Raw genomic sequence first — 22,234 nt, 5'->3', positions numbered from 1 at the left:
GTCACAAATGAGGACATTCTACAAAGAAGTAATTCCCAACACTTTCTGAGAAAGTAACAGAGCAAAGAATGCCCTTTGCTGGACATGTGCTCCTCATGAGTGATTGGATACAACCAGATGGTCAGAAAAAAAGAGGAAGGCCAAAGAAAATCCCTGACACCAAACAATTTGGGAAGATCTGAAAAACATCAATCTTAAATGGAATGATGTGGGGACTGTAGCTGTGGATCAAGAACTGTGGAGTAAACTTCTAGCTCAATGTGCTTAGCACAGGATGTGATATAGGAGTCCTATTGGTATAGTGATTAGAAAGCAGCATTGCAGGAAAACTCTGCCCACAGCTTAGAGTTTGATCCTGACAAGACTCAAGATTGACTCAGCCTTCCATCGTTCCAAGGTTAGTAAAATGAGAAGCCAGATTGTTGGGGGCAATAAAGTGTTGTTTTAAATTGCCTAAACAGTGCTGTAAAATACTGTGGGGCAGTATACAGGTAGTCCTGACTTACAACAATTCAATTAATGACTGTTTGAAGTTACAAAGGCACTGAAAAAAGTCATTTATGGCTATTTTTCACACTTATGATTGTTGCAGAATCCGCATGGTCATGTGATTTACATTTGGATGATTGACAACTGGTTCATATTTATGACAGTTGCAATGCCCCAGATACATGTGATCCGCTTTTGTGACCTTCTAACCAGTGATGTCTATGGGAGGAGTCTCCAACCTGGGCCACTTTAAGCGTGGGGGACTTCAACTCCCATAATTCCCTAGCCAGCAAAGCTGGCTGAGGAACTCTGGGAGATGAAGTCCACAAGTCTTAAAGTGGCCCAGGTTGTAGACCCCTGGTCTATGGGGAAGCCAGATTCCCTCACAATGGCTACTAACTTAACCATTGCACCTCCATAATTTTTAAAAGTGGGAAAGGATCCTTAGAGCAAAAAGTTTAAGAAACACTGGTCAAAAAAAGTTAGTCCTCAACTTATGACTACAATTTAGCCCAAATTTTCCTAGCAAGACAGTTGTTAAGTGAGTTATACTCCATTTTATGACTTTTCTTGCCACAGTTGTTAAGTGAATCATTGCAGCTGTTAAGTTAGTAACACAGCTGTTAAGTGAAACTGGCTTCCCCATTGACTTTGCTTGTCAGAAGGTCACAAAACCTGACCACATGGCCCAGGACATTCCATCCATCATACAGTTGCCAAGCGCCCAAATTTTGAATACTTGACCATGAGGATGCTGCAGTGGTCATAAGTATGAAAAATGGTCATAATTCAGTTTTTTTTCCAGTACTGTTGGCACTGGAACTTGATACAACCAACATGCAAATTATTTTCCCTTTTTTCTTGAAGTCTTGATTTTTAGGAGACCCTAAACCAGTCTATCTCAAATTATTAAATCCTCTTGAGCTTTTTTTAAATAAAAAGTGTGCATGTTTTACATTGTTGTTGGTGATGAAGTTGTAGCATGATTTGCATGAAATTTTTAAAAAATGATGCCATTTTTAGTACCTTTTTAAAACACAAGCAAAGGAATTATTCTGCATTGCAGCCACTAGGTGTCACTTTGTTAAAAGAAGAATTGATTTTGTATTCCAGTGAAAACCGTCCCAGATTCCTAAATCCCTTAAATGGTATTAGTTTAAAATAACCTGACCCTTAGCACAGCTTGATCTATTCAGCAGAAGATCCTGAATTCCACCATTAGATACACAAGCCAAAAAGGCACGTGACTAAAAATGCATGTTGAACATTTTTTTACAGATTACTTCAAACCACATGGAAGAAAAAGTACCAAGACAGGAAACAGCCTTGATTCTCAATGAACGCTCTACATCCAGATGTTGTGTGAGAAATTATTCATTAAAAGCCAACCACTGTGTTATCTGTGCTTTCTCTATTGCATTCTACTGTTCAGAAGAGACTTATCCTGCTGCAGCCAAGAGCCCTGTAGCATTTCAAATAATCGTGTACACACACACACACACACACACACACACACACACACACACAAGACGCCTTTTCTTAGTGCTGCTAAATATGGCTAAGATCAAAATGCTTGCTTGGGCTTGCCTGCCTGCTTTGTATTCTTACCCAGCCTAGATCCCATCAAGCTATTTTTGAAACAGCCCTCGGTTTCAATTCAACTGAGAGTGTGTGCACGGCTGGACAATATAATTGTATAATGAACAGGTTCTTAATATCTTCTAACCACATGAAATGTTTATAAGATTAACCAAAGGCATTTTTAATACCAGGAACTGATTTGACCTAAAGGATCAAATAATTTGTAATTACTTTCCCTGAACAGAAGTTATATATTTCCAGTTACAGATACCATAATAGCAATAGCACTTAGACTTATATACTGCTTTACTGCCTTCCCTAAGCAGTTTACAGAGTCAGCCTATTTCCCCCAACAATTTGAGTCCTCATTTTACCCACCATTTTAGGATAGAAGGCTGAGTCAACCTTGAGCCTGGTGAGATTTGAACTGCCAAATTGCAGGCAGCTGGCAATCAGCAGAAGTAGCCTGCAATGCTGCACTCTAACCACTGCACCATTGCGGCTTATAATGCTAGTTCTTTGGATTCAATTTGGTTCCTTCCTTCCTTCCTCAGAAGGACCAGACATATAAAAAAGGGATATTTACTGGTATTCATTCATCCCAAAGATTAATAAATGTTGCAGAGGCAACTCTGGTTGGCTCACAGCATTTTAAAAACAATTAAAAAGAATATAAAGCAAATAATTCATTGGTTAAAAATACGTGCTTCGGCTTTCTACTTCCATTTTGTAGAAACATAAATATTTGTTTTGCTTTCTGTTTTTCAGATAAAGTTAACACTGGCTGAGTTTATAAGATTCAATAAATAAGCCAGTCATAATGATGATTTATTCATTCTCCCCCCCACCCCCCATTTTCTGGATTTGCACACTATATTAGGCTAAGGGAGTTGGGAGTGGAAGGCACTGTTCTGTTTGTGGTTCTGCTTCCAAGGCCAGTTCTAGTCTGTATTGGTGTGAGGGAAGTAGTCAAGCCCAAGGCTCCTGCTTTGCCTCAGGGCTCTGCCTTCCTCCCTTTTTAAAAATATTTACATGAAGCCACTGGGAGGTCACAATGAGGTATGGCATCATCAAGATATGGATGATATCCAGTTCTACATCTTTGTCCTCAGACATTCAGTGAAGTGGTGAAACTTCTTTCCCAGCATGTGGATGCTGTGAAGTCCTGGACAAGGAGGAATGGGTTGTGGTTCAACTCTACCAAGAGTAAAGGGCTGTGGATTTGGAGTCCCTCAGATCTGGGGTTTTTTTCTTTGGGTTGGGATGAGTTGGTTTTACCCCACTGAGACTCAGGGGTTTCTCCGGCATTCAAAGCTCCTGTTCAAAAAGCAGGTGACAGCTGTGACCAGAGAAAGTAGCTTTGTACAACTGTACCTTGTGCACCTGTCATACCCATTCCTGGACCAGGAGGACTTGTTCATGGTCACTCATACCTTAGTCATTTCTGCTGGGATTAGTGCAATGAGTTCTACATGGAGCTGCCCGTGAAGATTATCCAGCTTCTGTTGGTTCTGAATGCAATGACACAGGAGTTATGGGCACATCTTGCTATGCCCATGCAACAGCCTATTCTATGGACCGCACTAGCTTCCAGTAGGCTTCCAGTTGCAATTCAAAATGCTGGTTATCCATTTTAAAACCTACATTTTTATATATAATTTTTTTATATATATAATTTTTATTCTAGAAAAAAAAAACATTTATTTGACATACATTTAAAACAGACAAATCAACACACACACACACACACACATATACATACATATATACATTTTACAGCGTATATTGAGCAATGGTTAATTTTTTTTTCTTTATCTTTATCATTGACATGATCTGCCTTGTTACATTAACTCCTTCGTTCTTTTAATATTTTAATTTCTCTATATAGTTTATAATTAAATGCATGCCTTCTGGCATTTCCATAACTTATCCAAATATCAAATATTACCTTAACCAATCATACCAAATGTTCCATATTTCATAATAGTCACTATCTTGTTTATTTTTTAACAATTTGGTTAGGCTATCCATCTCAGCACATTCATGCATTTTTTTAATTACCATATCCTCTGAAGGAATGAAAGACTATCCAGTTTTGTGCATAGGTTATTCTGGCCGCAGTTATGATGTGCAAAATTAAATACTGATATTTTTTCTCCATTTTTAAATCTATCATACTTAGCAGAAAGGTTTCAGGTTCAAGTTTTAAATTTTGTTTTGTTATATTTAAAATCCAATTTCTAATATTTCTCCAAAACTTCTGAGCACATGGGCAAGTCCACCACATGTGAAAATATGTTCCTTGTGCGTAGTTACATTTCCAACAGTTGGGTGGTAGGTTGGGGAACATCTTAGCCAGTCTCACAGGAGGTAGGTGCCAGCGATGAACCATTTTATATAAGTTTTCTTTATACGAGACTGACATGGTTAATTTGTAATTTGTTTGCCAGATGTGTTCCCACTTATCTAATTCAATACTATGACCCACGTTTTAGCCCAAATTATCATAGATTCTGTGACTGTTTCTTCTTTTAATTTGTAATCCAAAAGATATTTATATGTTTTACTGATTGTTTTCTCTTCCTCTCCTAGCCATATTTTATCTAATTCTTGTGGATTATATTAAAGCCAAATTGTTCTCTATCTTTTTTATAATGGGCTTGTATTTGTGCAAAGGGCCACCATGCTATCTCCTTTCCTTGAATTTGTATTTGGTTCCTATTTTTAAGCTCTCCAGAATCATATAGTAAATCTTTATACCTGACAATATTTTCATAATCCAATAGATTCGGATATGTTACTGCTTCCAATGTAGATAGCCCCAATGGAACCTTTGGGTAGTGGTTTTCTTTAATCTTTTCCCAGATATTGAACAACACATTTCTTACATGGTGCCTTTGGAAATATGAATGTTGTTTAGACTTTCTATCCCACACGAAGGCATGCCAGCCAAGTTGGAGATCAAAACCTTCTACTAATAATCTTCTATTTTCTAATTTAACCCAATCCTTAAGCCAGTTTACTATAGTAGCATCATAATATATTTCAAAATCTGGAAGACTATATCCCCCTTTTTTCTTGGCATCCTGTAATAATTCATATTTCACTCTGGGTTTTTTCCTCTGCCATATAAATTTAGATATACATTTGTTTAATTCTACAAAAAAGTTCTTTGCTAACTTGACTGGCACTGTCTGAAACAGGAACAACAGTTTTGGCAAAATATTCATTTTTACTGTCAAAATACATCCCAATAACGATAACTGCAATTTGGCCCAATCATCTAAATCTTTAACTATTTGCATTATTAACTTATCATAGTTATCTTTTTTAATCGACGAACATCTAGCAATCAACCAGATCCCTAAGTATTTTACTTTATTTACCACCTGCATACCTAATTTATTTGCTAGTTCTTTCTTCTGCTCCTTTGTACAGTTTTTTGTTAACACTTTTGTTTTTTCTTTGTTAATTTTTAACCCTGCCACCTTTCCATAGTCTTCTATTTCTCTTAGTAGTCATAGGGCTCATTTCTAAGGGTTCAAATGCCATATCATCGGCGAATGCCTGGAGTTTATATTCTTTTTTAATTTTTAGTCCTCTAATCTCTTGATTTTGCCTAATTTGTGCTGAGTCTCTTCTGCCAATATATACAATAGAGGAGCTAGGGGGTAGCCTTGTCTTACTCCCTTATTTATCTTTATGGTATCTGTATTTTCCCCATTTATTAATATTTTTGCGGTTTGCATGTTATAAATTGTCTTAATAAATCCTATAAAATTTTCACCAAATTTCATGCCTATTAGTTGTTTAATAAGGAAGTTCCAATTCAGGTTGTCAAAAGCCTTCTGGGCATCTAAGAATATCAATGCCATTGTGTTGGTTGAGTGTACTTCATAATATTCTAATATATTCATAATGGTTCTTGTATTTGTTTTTAATTGCCTATGGGGAAGCCATTCTGATCAGTGTGGATAATTCTACTTAATACTCTCTTAATACTCACTAACACAGTGACGTGTCCAAATGAGACAGAGAGATCAGAAGAGAGTGAAAACTTGAAAAGAGGACAATTGACACTTTAAAAGATTTAAGGTAAGGATTGAGGAAAGAAACCTTATAATTGTAATATTTGTCTGATAACTGTGATAAAGAAAAAAGGAAGAAATAAGATAACTAAGATTTATAAGTGAAACTAGGACTGTGTGGAGAAAAAGAATAAAGGAGCAAGAAGAAGAAGCCAAAACAGAAAGGAGAAATGAAATGGTGGAAGTGACTGTGCAAATTTAAAGAGGACATTTATCTTGAAGAAGAAGGAGGAGGAGGGGAGGAGGAGGAGGAGGAGGAGGAGGAGGAGGAGGAGGAGGAGGAGGAGGAGGAGGAGGAGGAGATCATCATCATCATTATCCATGGACATTATTCAACTGGTCGATCATAGATGTAACTAAATAATATTGGTAAAACATAATCTTAATAGATATATGTGTATTAGAATATTGAGTTAAGAATACTGGTTAATAATTTTTGAATAACTGGACAATTGAAAGTGTGTTGTATAAATATAGAACTCAGACCTTCAAGTAATAATCATATAGTAAGAAATTGAGGTATTTTTATCCTGAGGTAAGCATATAACTAAGAACTCTAAAGAAATAGATTAATTGATATTTATATATAGATAAGAATTTAATTACTCTAATGAATTGGCTGCTTTAAATTAATTAATTAAGCATATAAGACTGTTGATTTTGTGAGTAAATATATCTGTATTTGATTAATATTGAATTCTCTTAAGTATTGTAATAGTTGAATAAGTTCAATAAGAAAAAATATAAATAAGAGCTGAATGTGATTTTCCATAATAGAATTTTGGGAATTAATAATATAATAATATATGTATTAATATTACTATTGAACTGAAAAGGAGAGAAAAATAGTGCTCTACTAGGGATAGTTGATGGTAGACTGGAAAGAGCTGCTACAGATAGTTAAAATGGCTACAACAACAACTACAAATGTAAAATCAGGAAAGAAAACTACAACAATGACATCTTCACCTATGGGGCAGAGATCTATAGATGCAATGCTACTGGCAGAAAAAACTAGCTCAGCTCAAAGCCTGCAGACAGTATAGGCAACGCTCACTATGATGCAGGAAATGATGGCAAAAACCCACGAATTGATAGCGAGGAACCATGAAGATATGAAAACAGAGATGAGAACTGAAATAGGACAAGTGAAAAATGAAGTACAAAATTTAAATAATAAGATTGGAAAGATGCAGGAAAAAGTGATAAAAAAATGAACAGAAATTAAATTTAGTAGAGGCAAGAACGGAGATGGTGGAGAAGAAATTAGAGGATTCAGAACAAAATTGGAAAGTGCTCTACTGTGAACTCCGGGATTCGATGGTACACATGGAATTAGAGAAGGCATCATTTCATCTTAGGTTCCAAAATGTGGTGGAAGACAAAAAGGAAGATTTACGTGCAATTTTGATGAATCTGATAGCGGCGGCTTTACAGAAACCCAAACTAGAAATTGAAAATGACGTAGAAAAAGGTCTACAGAGTATATACACACTATGCAAGGAGACATAGACTACCCTGAGAGGTTCATATTCGATTTGCGAGGAAGATAACACGAGACCTGCTCTATAGTAAGACCAGAGATGAACCACTTGTATACAAAGATCATGAAGCGGTTACACTGAAACAAATACCTAGGAGAGTCAGAGAGCAGAGAAGGGGCTACCAATTTTTATCAACTCAGCTTATTAGAAATGGTATTCCATTTAGGTGGCTCACCCCAGAGGGGCTTTTAGTTTCGTGGCAGGACAAAAAATATAAAATTGATACAATTGAAAAAGCACAGGAATTTCGTGAATGACACCTAGGACCTGAGGAAGAACAAGAAAGTAGAGACAACCTAAATACAAGAAGCCAAGAGGAACAACTCTCTGGAGAAAAAAAAAATCTGATTCACACTCTAAACCCCAAAATCTTAGAGAAGAAGGGGAAGGCAACAGGCTAAGAAAAAGAGAGCCTAGAACAAGAAATGAAACGAGAAATGCCTCACAGTCAGTGACACTGATAGCGAAATCACTTTATTTTCAGTCAACATCAATGGTTTAAATCTATCATCAAAAAGAAAATAGATATTTGAGAAACTTAAAAAACAAAACACTGACATGACTTGTATCCAAGAAGTGCATAATCCAGATAATCAAGCAGACCTCTTAAAGAATATAAATTTGGGTAAAATGTACTTGGCACTTGCAAATAAAAAAAAGGGGGGGTATTGTAGTATATGTAAAGGATTGGTTGCAACATAAACAAATATACAAAGATCAAGAAGGGAGAATGCTCTTTATAGAAATAAATGTAAATCAGAAAAAGATGTTATTAATTACAATATATGCCCTGAATACAAACCAAAAAGACTTTTATAATAGGCTTCACCATAAGATAACAGAATTTGAGTATGCTAATGTATGCATTGTAGGAGACTATAATGCAGTCCCAGACAAAGATAAAGATAATAGAACTTCCAAAAAAAAAAAAAGGAAAGGAGGAATACCCTTCGTCTTTTAATAATATGATAAGAGAACTTAACTTGAAAAATGTGTGGAGAGAATTAAAACCAAATAAAAAACAATATACCTTTTTTTTGAACCCCTACCACTCTTGGTCCAAAATAGATCAGATATGAATGGACTCTGGGTTAATGGAGAATATTGAAAGGATTGAGATTTTGCCAAATCTATGGGCTAACCATAATCCCATTCAAATTAAATGGAAAGGAAAGAGAAAAATTGGAAGATGGACATTTAACAATATCATATTACGAGATAAAGAATATATTGAAATGATAAAGAATTGAACGTATTTTTTGAAATAAACAAAAGAGAACATACCTCTCTACAGAATCTTTGGCATACGGCCAAAGCCTATGTGAGAGGTCTAACTATTGCTTATAGTAATAAAAAGAACAAAGAAAAAAGACAGCAACAAAACATATGGAGGGAGAAACTGAAAGATTTGGAAATAAGTAGACAAAAAGACCCAAACAATTCCAACATTAAAAAAGAAATTGATCTGGTAAAACATAAAATAAATTTAAATGTACAGGAAGATTTGGCCCAAAAAATTAAATTAGCAAAACAAAATTATTTTGAAAACGCAAATAAGCCGGGGAGGTGGTTAGCCCATAAAATTAAAAAAGAACAAGAAAAGAGAACGATCGTAGCTCTCCAAGATCAGGAAGGGAAATTATGTACACAGACCCAAGAAAAGAAAGAAATTGCTAAGGAGTTTTTTATGAAATTGTACAAACAGGAAGAAATACCAGAAGAATCTATTGATCAATATTTGAATGAAAAGAATTTGCCCGAAATTACTGATGAAGAGAAACAAAATTTGAATAATAAAATATCTATAGAAGAAATTAGGAAGGCAATTGGAACCCTGGCCCAGATGGAATTCCTTCGGAATTTTATAAGGAATTCCAAGAAACAAGAGAGGAGATATTGGTGGACTTGTACAATGAAGCCCTGGAGAAAGCTAACATGCCTAAATCATGGTTGGAAGCATATATTACTCTTATTTTAAAGAACAATCAGACCCACAAAAAATTCAAAACTATAGACCAATATCACTTTTAAATGTAGATTAGAAAATAATGACTACAATATTGGCGGAAATATTAAAACCTACATTTCATAGGACTTGAGAGACTGCCTTCTTCTACCCATATCTCCTACTGAGGGCGGTTCCTTCTTTTGAATCTTGTCATTGTGTAAGACTTGATTGTAATTGGCCTTGCTCTCTGAACTGACCCTTCCCCCCTCCAATATATAACACACCCCAACTTTGTTTTGTTATAAGAAAACCCATGTAAGACCAGGCTCTTTCCCTGGACATTAGATTAGGGGCCAGTTAAAAGTTTCATTTTGGTTGTTTGGTTTATTGCTTGTTTGCCATTTAATGTTTACAATATTTATATTTTGTAATTAAATTGGGAGATGGCGAGTTTTATTTATTATTCGTTTGTTTATTATTTTTTTGAGCTGTATGCTCTCCCAGAGTTACGCTGTTTGGGTCAGAGTCAGAGTGACATGGGATGGAGGGGGGCAGGGGTGGGATTCTACCAGTTTGCACCTCTTCGCTAGAAACAGTTGTTAACTTTCTAAGCAGTTCAGAGAGCCGGTTGTTAGAAGAAATTACTGGACTAATCCTGTAAGGAAGGCAGGAAGGAAACATTCTGATGTTGCTTACAGAAACTGCCTCTGCGTTAACTCTTATTACATTCTTGGCAGGACTAGACTTCCTGTCTCAGGAACTTCTCTGGAGTTTTTTTCCCCTCCTTTGATGGTACTTTGTTTGTGTGGAGTGACCATTCAAAGTTACAATGGCACTGAAAAAAGTGACTTATGACCATTTTTCACACTTATGACTGTTGCACCATCCCCACAGTCATGAGAGGTCAGGTGAGGTGATGCGTGCCTTGATGTGAATGATATTGAGTTGGCCACACCCAGCCAATAACATAATCACCAAGCCATGCCCATCACCTAAGCCACGCCCACAGAACCAGTTGTTAAAAATTTTGAATCCCACCCCTGGAGGGGGAGAAAGGAGAGGAGGGCAGGGGAACAGGGAGGAGGGAGGAAAGAAAAGGAAACGTCTACATGCTGTGAAAAATAAGAATACACAAATATCTGGCCTCAAGTATAAAGTCCACCTTTCAAAATATAATAGACACATATTTAAATCTATCTGTATTACCATAAGTAAATAGTTCCTTTTCAAATCTTTAGCTGGAACTCAGTGCAACATTCCTTTGGAACAACTAATTGGTAGCCCTGAGATTACAGGTAAAACTTAAAAAATTAGACTATTGTGCGAAAGTTCATTTATTTCAGTAATGTGACTTAAAAGGTGAAACTAATATATGAGATAGACTCATTCCATGCAAAGCAAGATAGTTCAAGCCATGATTTGACATAATTGTGATGATTATGGCTTACAGCTCATGAAAACCCCAAATCCACAATCTCAGAAAATTTGAATATTACATGCAATCAATAAAACAAGGATTGTACATAGAACAATATCGGACCTCTGAAAAGTATAAGTATGCATATGTACTCAGTACTTGGTTTGGGCCCCTTTTGCAGCAATTACTGCCTCAATGCGGTGTGGCATGGAAGCTATCAGCCTGTGGCACTGGAAGACCAAGATGCTTCAATACCGGCCTGCAGCTCTCTGCATTGTTCGGTCTCATGTCTCTCATCTTTCTCTTGGCAATGCCCCATAGATTCAGGTCAGGTCAGGCGAGTTTGCTGGCCAATCAAGCACAGTAATACCAGAGTCATTGAACCAGGTTTTGGTGCTTTTGGCAGTGTGAGCAGGTGCCAAGTCCTGCTGGAAAATGAAGTCAGCATCCCCATAAAGCTGCTCTAAAATCTCCTGGTAGACGGCTGCGTTGACCCTGAACTCAATGAAGCACAGTGGACCAACACCAGCAGATGACATGGCTCCCCAAATCAACACATACTGTGGAACTTCACACTGGACTTCAAGCAACTTGCAGTGTGTGCCTCTCCATTCTTCCTCCAGACTCTGGGTCCTTGGTTTCCAAACGAGATGAAAAAGTTGCTCTCATCAGAAAAGAGGACTTTGGACCACTGAGCAACAGACCAGTTCTGTGTTTCTTTAGCGCAGGTAAGACGCTTCTGACGTTGTTTGTTGTTTAGGAGTGGCTTGACAAGAGGAATATGACATTTGAAGCCCGTGTTCAGGATCCGTCTGTGTGTGGTAGCTCTTGATGCACTGACTCCAGCCTCAGTTCACTCCTTGTGAAAGTCCCCAACGCTTTTGAATGGCCTTTTTCTGACAATCCTCTCCAGGCGGCTGTCATCCCTGCTGCTTGTGCATCTTTTTCTTCCACATTTTTCCCTTCCACAGCACTTTGGGAACATCCAACTTCTTTTGCAATTACCTTTTGAGGCTTTCCCTGCTTATGGAGGGTGTCAATGATGATTTTCTGCACAACTGTCAGGTCAGCAGTCTTTCCCATGATTGTGATTCCTACTGAATCAGACTGAGAGACCATTTAAAAGCTCAGGAACTCTTTGCAAGTGTTATGGCTTAATTAGCTGATTGGAGTGGGACACTTTGAGCCTAGAATATTGAACCTTTTCACAATATTCTAATTTTCTTAGATTGTGGATTTGGGGTTTTCATGAGCTGTAAGCCATAATCATCTCAATTATGACACATCACTGCTTGAACTATCTTGCGTTGCATGTAATGAGTCTACCTCATATATTAGGTTCACCTTTTAAATTGTATTACTGAAGTAAATGAACTTTTGCACGATATTCTAATTTTTCAAGTTTCACCTGTAGATTGAGACCAGCTTGAAGACTGTCACTCCAGAATAGATACTCACGTGTAGTTTGTTGAGCAAAACTGCATCAGTTGTGCTATTAGCTCCTGGTTTAGCAGCTTTCCAGAACTGCTTCTGTGCAGAATAGCGATTCATGGGGCATAATTTAAAAAGGCAATCTATAAAGAAACACAAGAAATTGATTATTGTAACAACTGTTAACATGTGCTATCTCTATTGATCTGTGCATTTTATGTTCAAAGACACAATTTAAAACAAGTCACAGGAAATTGAAAGTGCTTGGAATGAAAATAGGAATAATACAATACACTATAACTTCCACCTTTTATTGTATCCCAAAAAACACTTAAAGTGATCCTAAATGAAGGAAAGATTTGTCAATTTTTTGAGATAATAAAGCAAATTATTTCTAAATTATTTTGGGAAATTTTGAAGTGAAATATAATCCTTGATTATAATAAATATTAGATAGCATAGAAGTGCGTGTGAAGTACTGACCCCCATACTAAATTTTAAAAGCTTTGATACCCATTTTAACATTTTTAACACCTTACATTGGGAAACAAATATAGCATTTTTTTGTATTTTTAATGTTTCTTGTTTCTGCTAAAAAATTTATAGACTCAGAGAAATAAAGTAACATTTTTTCTCTAAATCAAACTTAACTTCTATATGAAACAGACATTAATGGCTTAAACAAAAAAGTGATGTAGATTCTTTTCAGAATAGTTTGAAAAGTTATTACAAATACAGTCCTTTGGATGTTAAAAAGGAATTCAAATACTCAAATTGTATGTTTTGTACAAAGATTATGGCTTGATTACTAAAGAAATTAACAAATTGGAATATAGAAATCCCACAGAGACTATTTGGTTAACAGAACTAAATGTATTGCAAGAAGACCTGAATAAAGGCTTTCCATGCTGGATGACCAAACTTACAAAAAGAAGCAACGACAATGCTTATCTCAAATCTAGGAAGCCCCTACTAGCATTTGCACAACATCTTCTTAACAACTTTAACACAGATTCTCAATGGAAAGCCTTTCTGGCCTCCACAAAGTTCTAAAGACCTGGCTTTGCCATCAGGCCTGGGGATCAGAGTGGTGCAGAGCCCAGAAGTATTTGAGCTCCCAATCCAAGCAGGATTGCGTAAGAATGACACTGGACAGCTGACTAAAAAGGATGCAGGCAGTTTTATTCAAGACAAAGAATCTGCTCCAGAGGGTACCTACAAATGGACAGAGATCAGACATGTGCTTGGGAATGGTAGGTCTTTTATGGGGTATGGATGAGTTTGTGAATGTAACCTCTGTAATATTTAATTTGGTAGAAGTTCAGTTGTGATGGAAACGTTCTTAACTTACTTTGCTGACTGTGCAGAACTTTTCCCTTTGATGTATTTCTATGGCAGGGAGGCTTTGGTGCCACCTCTGTGTGTACCCAGAGAAACTTTGTATTGTGAAAGGATTTTCCTAGATTGCTATTATTTGCTCAGGTTAATTAGTTTAGCCTGCTCATTAATCACCAAAAGTAGATTGGTGATCTTTGCAACATGGTTTTCTAGTTTTGGTTATTTGTGGGTCATGTAAATATGGAAAGGAAGATCAGAGACAGTATAAATCTAAATTTGAATTAAAATTCTTTCCAGTTATTCAATCTTCCCATACTGGTAAGATTCTAAAGTTGACTGTGCTGTCCGGTGCAGTCTTAATGTTTTTAATATTTGAATGGTTACTTTAGAGGAGGATAGTATTGTTTGTTTTAATTTTGTTAAGTCACTCAGAGGCATGAATGTACAATGGGCACCTATATAAATTAAATAAACAAACTTTGGATTTTTACCAAACTTTTTTTTAAAAAAACCACAGTTCTAGCATATCCCTTTGATTTGCTATGCCACCGTTTGATACTGTGTCACAAGATGACATAAAATTTTGAATATATGTCATAAAATTACACCAAGAGCTTGGCAAAATACAATTGCAGGGACAGGAAGTGAAGAAGAGAGGCTTCATTCCAGTATTCAGAGCACCTTACTTCCTCTCATCAGTCGCTAAGCAACTGATAATGCAAAAATTAAATCAAGCTCTTTCAAAACTGTCTGCTCCAAGTAACCATTAAAACTTCTATAGCTGCCAGAAATGTGAAAAAATAGAACAGCTGTTCCAAGTGCCTCTTTGCAATTAGACAGAAATAAAACTTTAGATTGCTATTATGTAATTCAGTAGATAACACAATAGAATATACAGTTCTATTATGTATTCTCTTTTCGCTGGTTATATATAGGTGTTGCATAGGAGTAACATTTCAAAAAGATGACATTAAAGAAAAAAAAAGAATACTTCAGAACTGAATATCTCTTAAAAGATTATGGAAGAGAACAAATGGGTCATTCCACCACTCTATAAACATTCTGGTACAGAGAAGTTCCCCAAGGATGGGCTTCAGCACGAGCATGAAAGCTCGGAAGACTAAACTTCTGGTCCCAGTGACGACCCAAACTGGACACTGAACATTATCCTGGGATACATATATTTGGCTTCATTCACTCTGCTATTATCTGATTTTACTCTACATTTCCTTAAATCTTTCACAGGAAGAGAATGGGCTGGTCCCAGAATTGAGTCTTCTTTGTACTTAAGTTATTCCTTTGCAGAAGACTACAACACAAATATAAATATATTCATTCTCTCTCTCTCTCTCTCTCTCTCTCTCCTCCCTCTCTCTCTCCTTCCCTCCCTCCCTCTCTCCTCCCTCCCTCCCTCCCCCTCTCTCTCAGAAGGAATTGTGGGACCCCTCATTTGTTATTCTTCTTCCTGAGGTACATAATCACTGGAAACAACAAACAACTCTCAGTGTCTTTTCTTCATGGTCCTAATGAGGAATTAGTAATTTCCAGCACTAGGTATTGGACAAATGTTATTAAAATAGATATGCCATAACAATTAGCTTTTAACAATATTTTCAATGGTTTTTGAGCATGCTTAGCATCAAATTTTATAATAGGATGTCATATAAATCAGGGGCAATATGTAATAGTACTGGAAAAACTGAACCTATAAAAAGTTCTCAAGCATGATGAAGACATTTTTACTTTTAAATAAAGATAAATAGGTTGGCCAACAGACCCAAGACTTCTTCCCTGTATTATTTTTTCTGGACTATACAGTAACATTTGTGAATCAGCTAAATATTCAATTCCAGGAATGCCAGTTTGGTATAGAGCAAGGTGTCAAACTGGGGGCCAGATCCATGTGTGGCCCTCCCAAGTTCTGTTTTCACTGGCAAAGGGTTGCAGGAAGCTATTGCAGCCGAAAATGGAGCTTGGGAGCCCATTTTCACTGGCAAAGCACTCAGGCCACCACAGGTGTTGTGAAAACAAGTGATGTGGAGCTGGCCATACCCACCCCGGCCCCCCAAGGTCAAACCCAACCCTGATATGGCCTTCAGTGAAATCCAGTTTGACATCTCTGGTGTAGAGGGTAAGGCAGCAGGTTAGAAACTTTCAGGTCTAGTCCTGCCTTAGACATAAAGTCACCTGAATGATTTTAGTCCAGTCACTCTCTCTCATTCTCTAGAACAGGGGTCGCCAACCTTTTGGACCTCTGGGACCACCAAACTCATAATTTTAAATCCCGCGGACCATTAATATGAATTTTGACTGACGGTGGCTTGCTGACGTTGGTGGAAGAGAGAGAGAGAGAATGTGTGTGTGTGTGTGTATGAGAGAGAGAGAGAGACAGAGAGAGAGAGAACATCACTGCCAGCCCTCCAAGGTTAGATCAGATCTCCCACTCTCTTTCTCTCTCCCCCCACACACATAGAGGTCCCTGTCACACCCCACACCCTTCCAAAGCAGCCACATTCCTTCACTAACCTGCTTTTCAGCTCTGTTCTAAGGGAGAGGGGGAGGGGGGGTATCCTGTGATCCCAAATAAAGAACGATTGATCGGTAGGAAAATGGGATGGGGGATTTTCCTGCCGACTTTCGGGGGGATTTTCCCAGGGTCTCTGTCTACAGCGACTATGGGAAAATCCCTCAAAAAAATCTTCAGGAAAATTCCCCACCCCGTTTTCCTACCGATCAATCATTCTTTATTTGGGATCACAGAATACCATCTCCAGCTCCGTTTTCAGGGAGGGAGGGAGGGAGGGAGGGAGGGAGGGAGAGAGAGAGAGAGAGAGAGAGAGAGAGAGAGAGAGAGAGAGACTGACTTTTGGCTTCATGCAAGGAAAGCAGCAGAAGCAGCAGAAGTCTTTCTCTCTCCTAAACTCTGCCAGAAATGAGTCTTTGCCGGCGCAGCCTCTTGAAGCAGGATGCCTTGCAGGGTCTCAAAGACTCATTTCTGGAAGAGTTTGGGGGAGAGAAAGAAAGACTTTTGCTGCTTTCCTTGCCTGTAGCCAAAAGCAGAAGAAGAAAGAAGTGGAAAGAAGCAGCCCGGTGGCCAGGCAAGGTGCATGGGGCAAATTCCCCCCTCTGCCCTTCCCCCCTCCCCTCATTACCTCATGTTGCTCACAATGCAAGTGACCCAGAAGAAAAAAGTCACAAATTGCAATCAATTTGCAATGTGTTCCCAAGGGCCATGTGGGTGGTGCGCACTTGTGGGTGACATTTCTTGCGCAGCCTGGATTAATTGCTTTGGGGTGACATTTCTCTGCAGACTTCCAGTGGCGCTTCCATCGACGACGGTTCAGAGACTGCGATCGTGTGTGGCTCTGGTCTGTGTTTCCCTTGTGAGAAGGGTCCCTATGGGACCGGTTTCATCCTGACCCACCTTGGAGGGGTGGGTGAAGAGGGGGAGACCACCAGCCAGGTTGAGGGGAGCTGCATCTCCCCTCCCTGGCAAGTGGCAATTCCTAGGCAGCCATGTTTATTCCTTGGAGGACAGACACTTGAGATCCCCCACATTCTTTGCTAGACTGGGAAGTGCACAAAATATTCAAAGAAAACAAAGGTAACCTGTTGTGTAATGTTATAAACAAAACTCTATGTAGGTTTTGTAGTCCACCTGGAATTGAGATTGACACAAGAGTGTGTGTTTATCTTTTTTTAAAAAATAAACATGAAATGTGGAAGATCTGGAAGAAATAATATTTTGAGCAATAGACTACCAAGCATGTTTTTAATATATATTAAATTTTTCATTTAATATTCATTCAATTTAATAATCCAAGAACAGATTGCTAGGTTGTTGTTGTTTTTTTCAGTTTAATGCATCAAGATATAAATCTTGGGTTAAAAGGATACCTATTAAAGCAATTCAACAGAGTAAGCAAAGACAGCAATTCTATTACCTACAATATATTCTCTCCCAAATTAATATTTTACACATTCCTATTTTTTTAAGTGATACAATAGGGAACCTGTGGAAATAGGAATAGACTCTTATAACATATATTGCATTCTGGTCAGATAATAAGCAGCAAAAGCAGCAAAAATACAGGTATATTGGGTCTGCTATAAAACATACATCTGTTTTGTCTGTGGCTTTCCCTCTTTACAGGTTGAAAAGCTGCACTGTTTTAAAATGCATGTCAACTCAAAATAGTCCCTTGACAATTATTCCAGTATCCTGACTATATCAAAACTTTTTATTCTCTGCTTGAGAAAGTACACTAGTGTGAATCTAGCAGTAGAATTGTTCCACATATGCTCTGGCATTAAATTAAGGACCAGGGGAGACATGACAGCAGTCTTCCAATATTTGAGGGGCTGCCACAGAGAGGAAGGAGTCAGTCTATTTTCTAAAGCACCTGTAGGCCGGAAAAGGAACAATGGATGGAAACTGAACAAGGAGAGATTCAACCTGGAAATAAGGAGAAACTTTCTGACAGTGAGGACAATCAACCAATGGAACATCTTGCCCTCGGAAGTTGTGGGAGCGCCATCACTTTAGACCTTCAAGAAGAGATTGGATGGAGATCTATTAGACAGAAACATCTAAGTTTGTCAACAATGGAGGCTGAATTCTCATGTTTGTCTTTATTATGTACAGATTTAGTTTTGTATAAGCAATTATTAATTGATATGGGAATTGATGTAAAGATCCTATTGTTGTTTACGATTAGCAATACAGATGGCTTCAAATATTGCTGTTAAAACAAGAATTAAACACACAGATTTAAGATATTTAAATGTGAGACAATGTGTGCAAAGTAAGATGATTAAGCTAGAATACTGTATGTCAGAAAACAATATAGCAGATCATTTTACAAAGGCCCAAGGCTCTATAAAGCATAAGGCGTGCTGTGAAGATTATGGACTTAGAATGTAAGGTTGTATATATTATCTTACCCAAAAGGGGAGAATGTTAGGAATATAAGTCACTTAACAGGTATTTGGGTTAGAAATATATAAACCAGGATAAATATTTTAAAACTATATCTTTAAGGGAATGCAAGAGCATGCAATTGGGTGTGGTTTCTCAAACAGCCATAAGATGGAGCCAGAAACCTGGGTTGTCTAGTCTTAATCTCAGAAGAGTGTGTGTCTCAGTCTCTGTTTCCTTCTGTTGGAAAGTATTGCCGTTGCTCCATTTCTTCTAATTGACTGATATTACTGGATTTAATGGAAGTCTGTTACTGAACTGTTTTTTGACACTGGACTTTGATATTTGGATTATCTCTGGATTGAAAACTGACTGATTTAACTTGTGAATGACTTTTGGACTGCTTATCTTAAACTTTGCTTAAACTGTTTGGAAGTAAAAACCTACATTTACTGTACAGTGTATCTGTGTACTGTGTGTGTATTATTCAAACACTTCTCTCAAATATGTCTCCCTGTATGCGCTCATTCTCCTAACGGGGAATTACCTCAACAACTGCCATTTGTCAGAAATGGTATAGGGTCTCCCGCTTGGGTAGGGGGGTGGACTAGATGACCTACAAGATCCCTTCCAACTCTGATTATCTGTTACCTTCATAGGAAAAGAAATATCTTGGAGAAAAGTTATTCATTTAAATTATTAAAAAACCCAACTATGTTTTTTTTTAAAAATATAGTTTCTCCCTAATAGCTGTTAATCCATTTTCTGGAGCCCGATCATCATATACAGGTAGACATTGACTTACAGCCATTTGCTTAGCGTGCATCTGAAGTTATAGAGACACTGAAAAAAATAACTGTTCTTTGCTCCTGTTATAGCATCCTCACGGTCATGTGATCAAAATTTGCACACTTGGCAATTAACAATGGTTGCAGTATCTCAGGATAATGGGAGCATCCTTTGCAACTTCCCAGCTAGCTTCCAGCCAGCAAAGCCAATGGGGAGAGCTGGATTTGCTTAGTGACCATGAGATTCACTTAACAACTACCATGCTTTTCTTAACAACAAAAAGTTCATAAAGTCAGGCAAAACTCACTTAACAACTACTTTACTTAGTAACATAAATTCTGGCCCCAATTATGGTTATGATTTGAAGACTACTGTCCCATCTAATGAGAATTGGAAAAATGGCATGCTATGGGTCACACAAAAATATCTGAGGGGCAAATTACAACAAATACACAAATCACAAGAATAATTTTCTGGAACCCCTGTGAATCACTTTGGAATAGAGAATCAGCTGGTGTAGTGGTTAAAGCACCACAGTAGAAACCAGGGGACTGGGAGTTCTAGTCTCAACTTAGGCATGAAACCATCTGGGTGACTTTGAGTCAAACACTCTGGCACACAGCTCTAGGAGAAGGCAATGAAAAACCACTCCTAAACTCTTGCCCCCAAAATTGTAGAGATTAGTCCAAGCAATCACCAAGAGTCATCACTGACTTAAAGGCACCAAAAAAACACTAATGAATCTTTGGAATAACTGGAAAAAAATATCATAATTCTTTATGCAATCCTTTGCTTGACTGAAGAGATGACACAGATACTGAGAAAGGCAGTAAAAGCAAAAAAAAAAAAAAAAAAACATGCAGCAGAATATTCTTACTAAAGCAACATTTTTATATGTTTTAGCTCTAACTTTTGAAATGACATATAGCCACAATCAATATCTACAAGCAGTTCACCAAAGTGACCATGTTTGTGTGTACATAATGGACTAAGCAGAAGGAGAAGCATGCATGAATGAGCACATACATGAATGAGTGAATGCAAAGGCAGCAGAGGAAAAATAGAACATAAATTACCTAAACCAGGGATTTTCAAACTTTTTCAACCAATGGAGCCCAATAATGATAATGATAATGATAATGATGATAATGAAGATAATGATAATGATAATAACAACATCAACATCAACATGAATAACAATAACAATATAATTCTGATTAAGAGACAACTCCACTGATTGAAAATGGTTGAATTGGAGTCATTTTTGGCCCTTCCATGGAACCAAATCAAGTTTGTGCAGAACCTAAGCCATTGTTTTAAAACAAATAACAATTTTTAATGATATTCTTTGCATCTACATATTGTGATGGCCTCCTGCTTATCTTTTCTGCAATATGTAAGGTTCAACAAAAGCTTCCCCCATTGTCTTAACTGCTTTGAGATGTCACAGAACAAGACCCCATGATGAAATTTAGACCCCCAGAATGAATAAACAAACTTAAGAGAAAAATCTTAACATCTCATGCCCCAATTCAAATTCACTTCTCATCACTTAGCAAAATTTTAAAATTGGGCTTGCAACAGTTTATTTCGGATTTTTATAATTTTAATCCCCAAATTAAATACTTAATCCGTGAATTACACAAAGTAATATCTAATATTTATCTTTTATCTTCTCTGAACTTTAAGTGAAACATTAAGTAATTTTGTGATTTCTGAAAATTAAGAGATTGGAAATTCCTTCAAAGTCTACTATTTATCTTTTAATATCTCATATATTTCAGGTATGGTAAATCTGAACCATTAGTGAAATATAAATGGCCCACGTCTTTCATAAGTATTCCTCACCCTAATACCTCCTTTAATATTTTTATTTTATATTCCTATAGAATCAAGTATTCTCACTGCTATAAAAATAGCTGCAGAGATAATCAACATTCTTGTCTCATTCCATGAAGTGCAATAGGATTTGAATTCAAATTATTTTTTTCACAATTTTGCTAGATTGCAGATACAAGTCTCTCAAATTTTTGATCAAATTAACCTTTCTCTAAAGTCCCTTTTTTAGAGGTCCAATGTAATAAATCAAATGCTTTAAATATATTTAGTGCATACTTAATCAAGAGGTAGTGTTTTTATTTTTATTTAAATCGGGAGTAGAATTTCTGTTGCTAAGCAAGAGAGTTGCTAAGTTGCACACTATTTTATAAATGGTTTTTTTTTTGCCAGTTATTAAGTGAATCCCTAGAATTGTAATTGAATCACGCAGTGGGGTCAATCAGAATAGAGCTGGAAGGAACCTTGGAGGTTTTCTAGTCCAATCCCCTGCTCAATCAAGAGACCCGGCCTATACCATTTCAGACAAATGCCTGTCCAGTCTCTTCTTAAAGACCTCCAGTGATGAAGCACCTGCAACTTCTGGAGGCAAGCTGTTCTACTGGTTAATTGTCCTTACTGTTAGGAAGATTTTCCATAATTCAGCTTGCTTCTTTCCTGGATTATTTCCATCCATTGTATCTTGTCTTGCCTTCTGGTACTTTGGAGAATATTTTTTTTTTTTGGTAAAAAAATTTGTTTGTGTTTTTACAAAACAATACAAATAAAAAAAAATTTTCTTTGGAGAATAGCATGATCCCGGGTTATCACTTCTCCATACAGACACAAACTCAATTTCATATTCATCTTTGTATT

General features: G+C 37.1%; 1 protein-coding gene across 5 annotated transcripts in view; it reads right to left on the bottom strand.

The window, feature by feature from the left end:
- The window catches only part of ITPR1 (inositol 1,4,5-trisphosphate receptor type 1), a 245,219-nt gene that overhangs the window by 156,312 nt on the left and 66,673 nt on the right, over positions 1–22,234 (bottom strand). For all 5 annotated transcript variants that reach the window (XM_087923707.1, XM_087923703.1, XM_087923705.1 and 2 more), the window contains one exon: positions 12,526–12,641. In XM_087923707.1, the coding sequence (XP_087779833.1) occupies positions 12,526–12,641 (116 nt within the window). The remainder of the gene's footprint in view (positions 1–12,525; positions 12,642–22,234) is intronic.

The sequence above is a fragment of the Pseudonaja textilis genome, chromosome 2, assembly GCF_049901715.1.
Source record: "Pseudonaja textilis isolate UNSWEBS1 chromosome 2, rPseTex1.2, whole genome shotgun sequence".
Lineage (NCBI taxonomy): Eukaryota > Metazoa > Chordata > Lepidosauria > Squamata > Elapidae > Pseudonaja > Pseudonaja textilis.
Note: the sequence above shows the minus strand (reverse complement) of the source record. Positions and strands in the feature narration are given on the sequence as shown.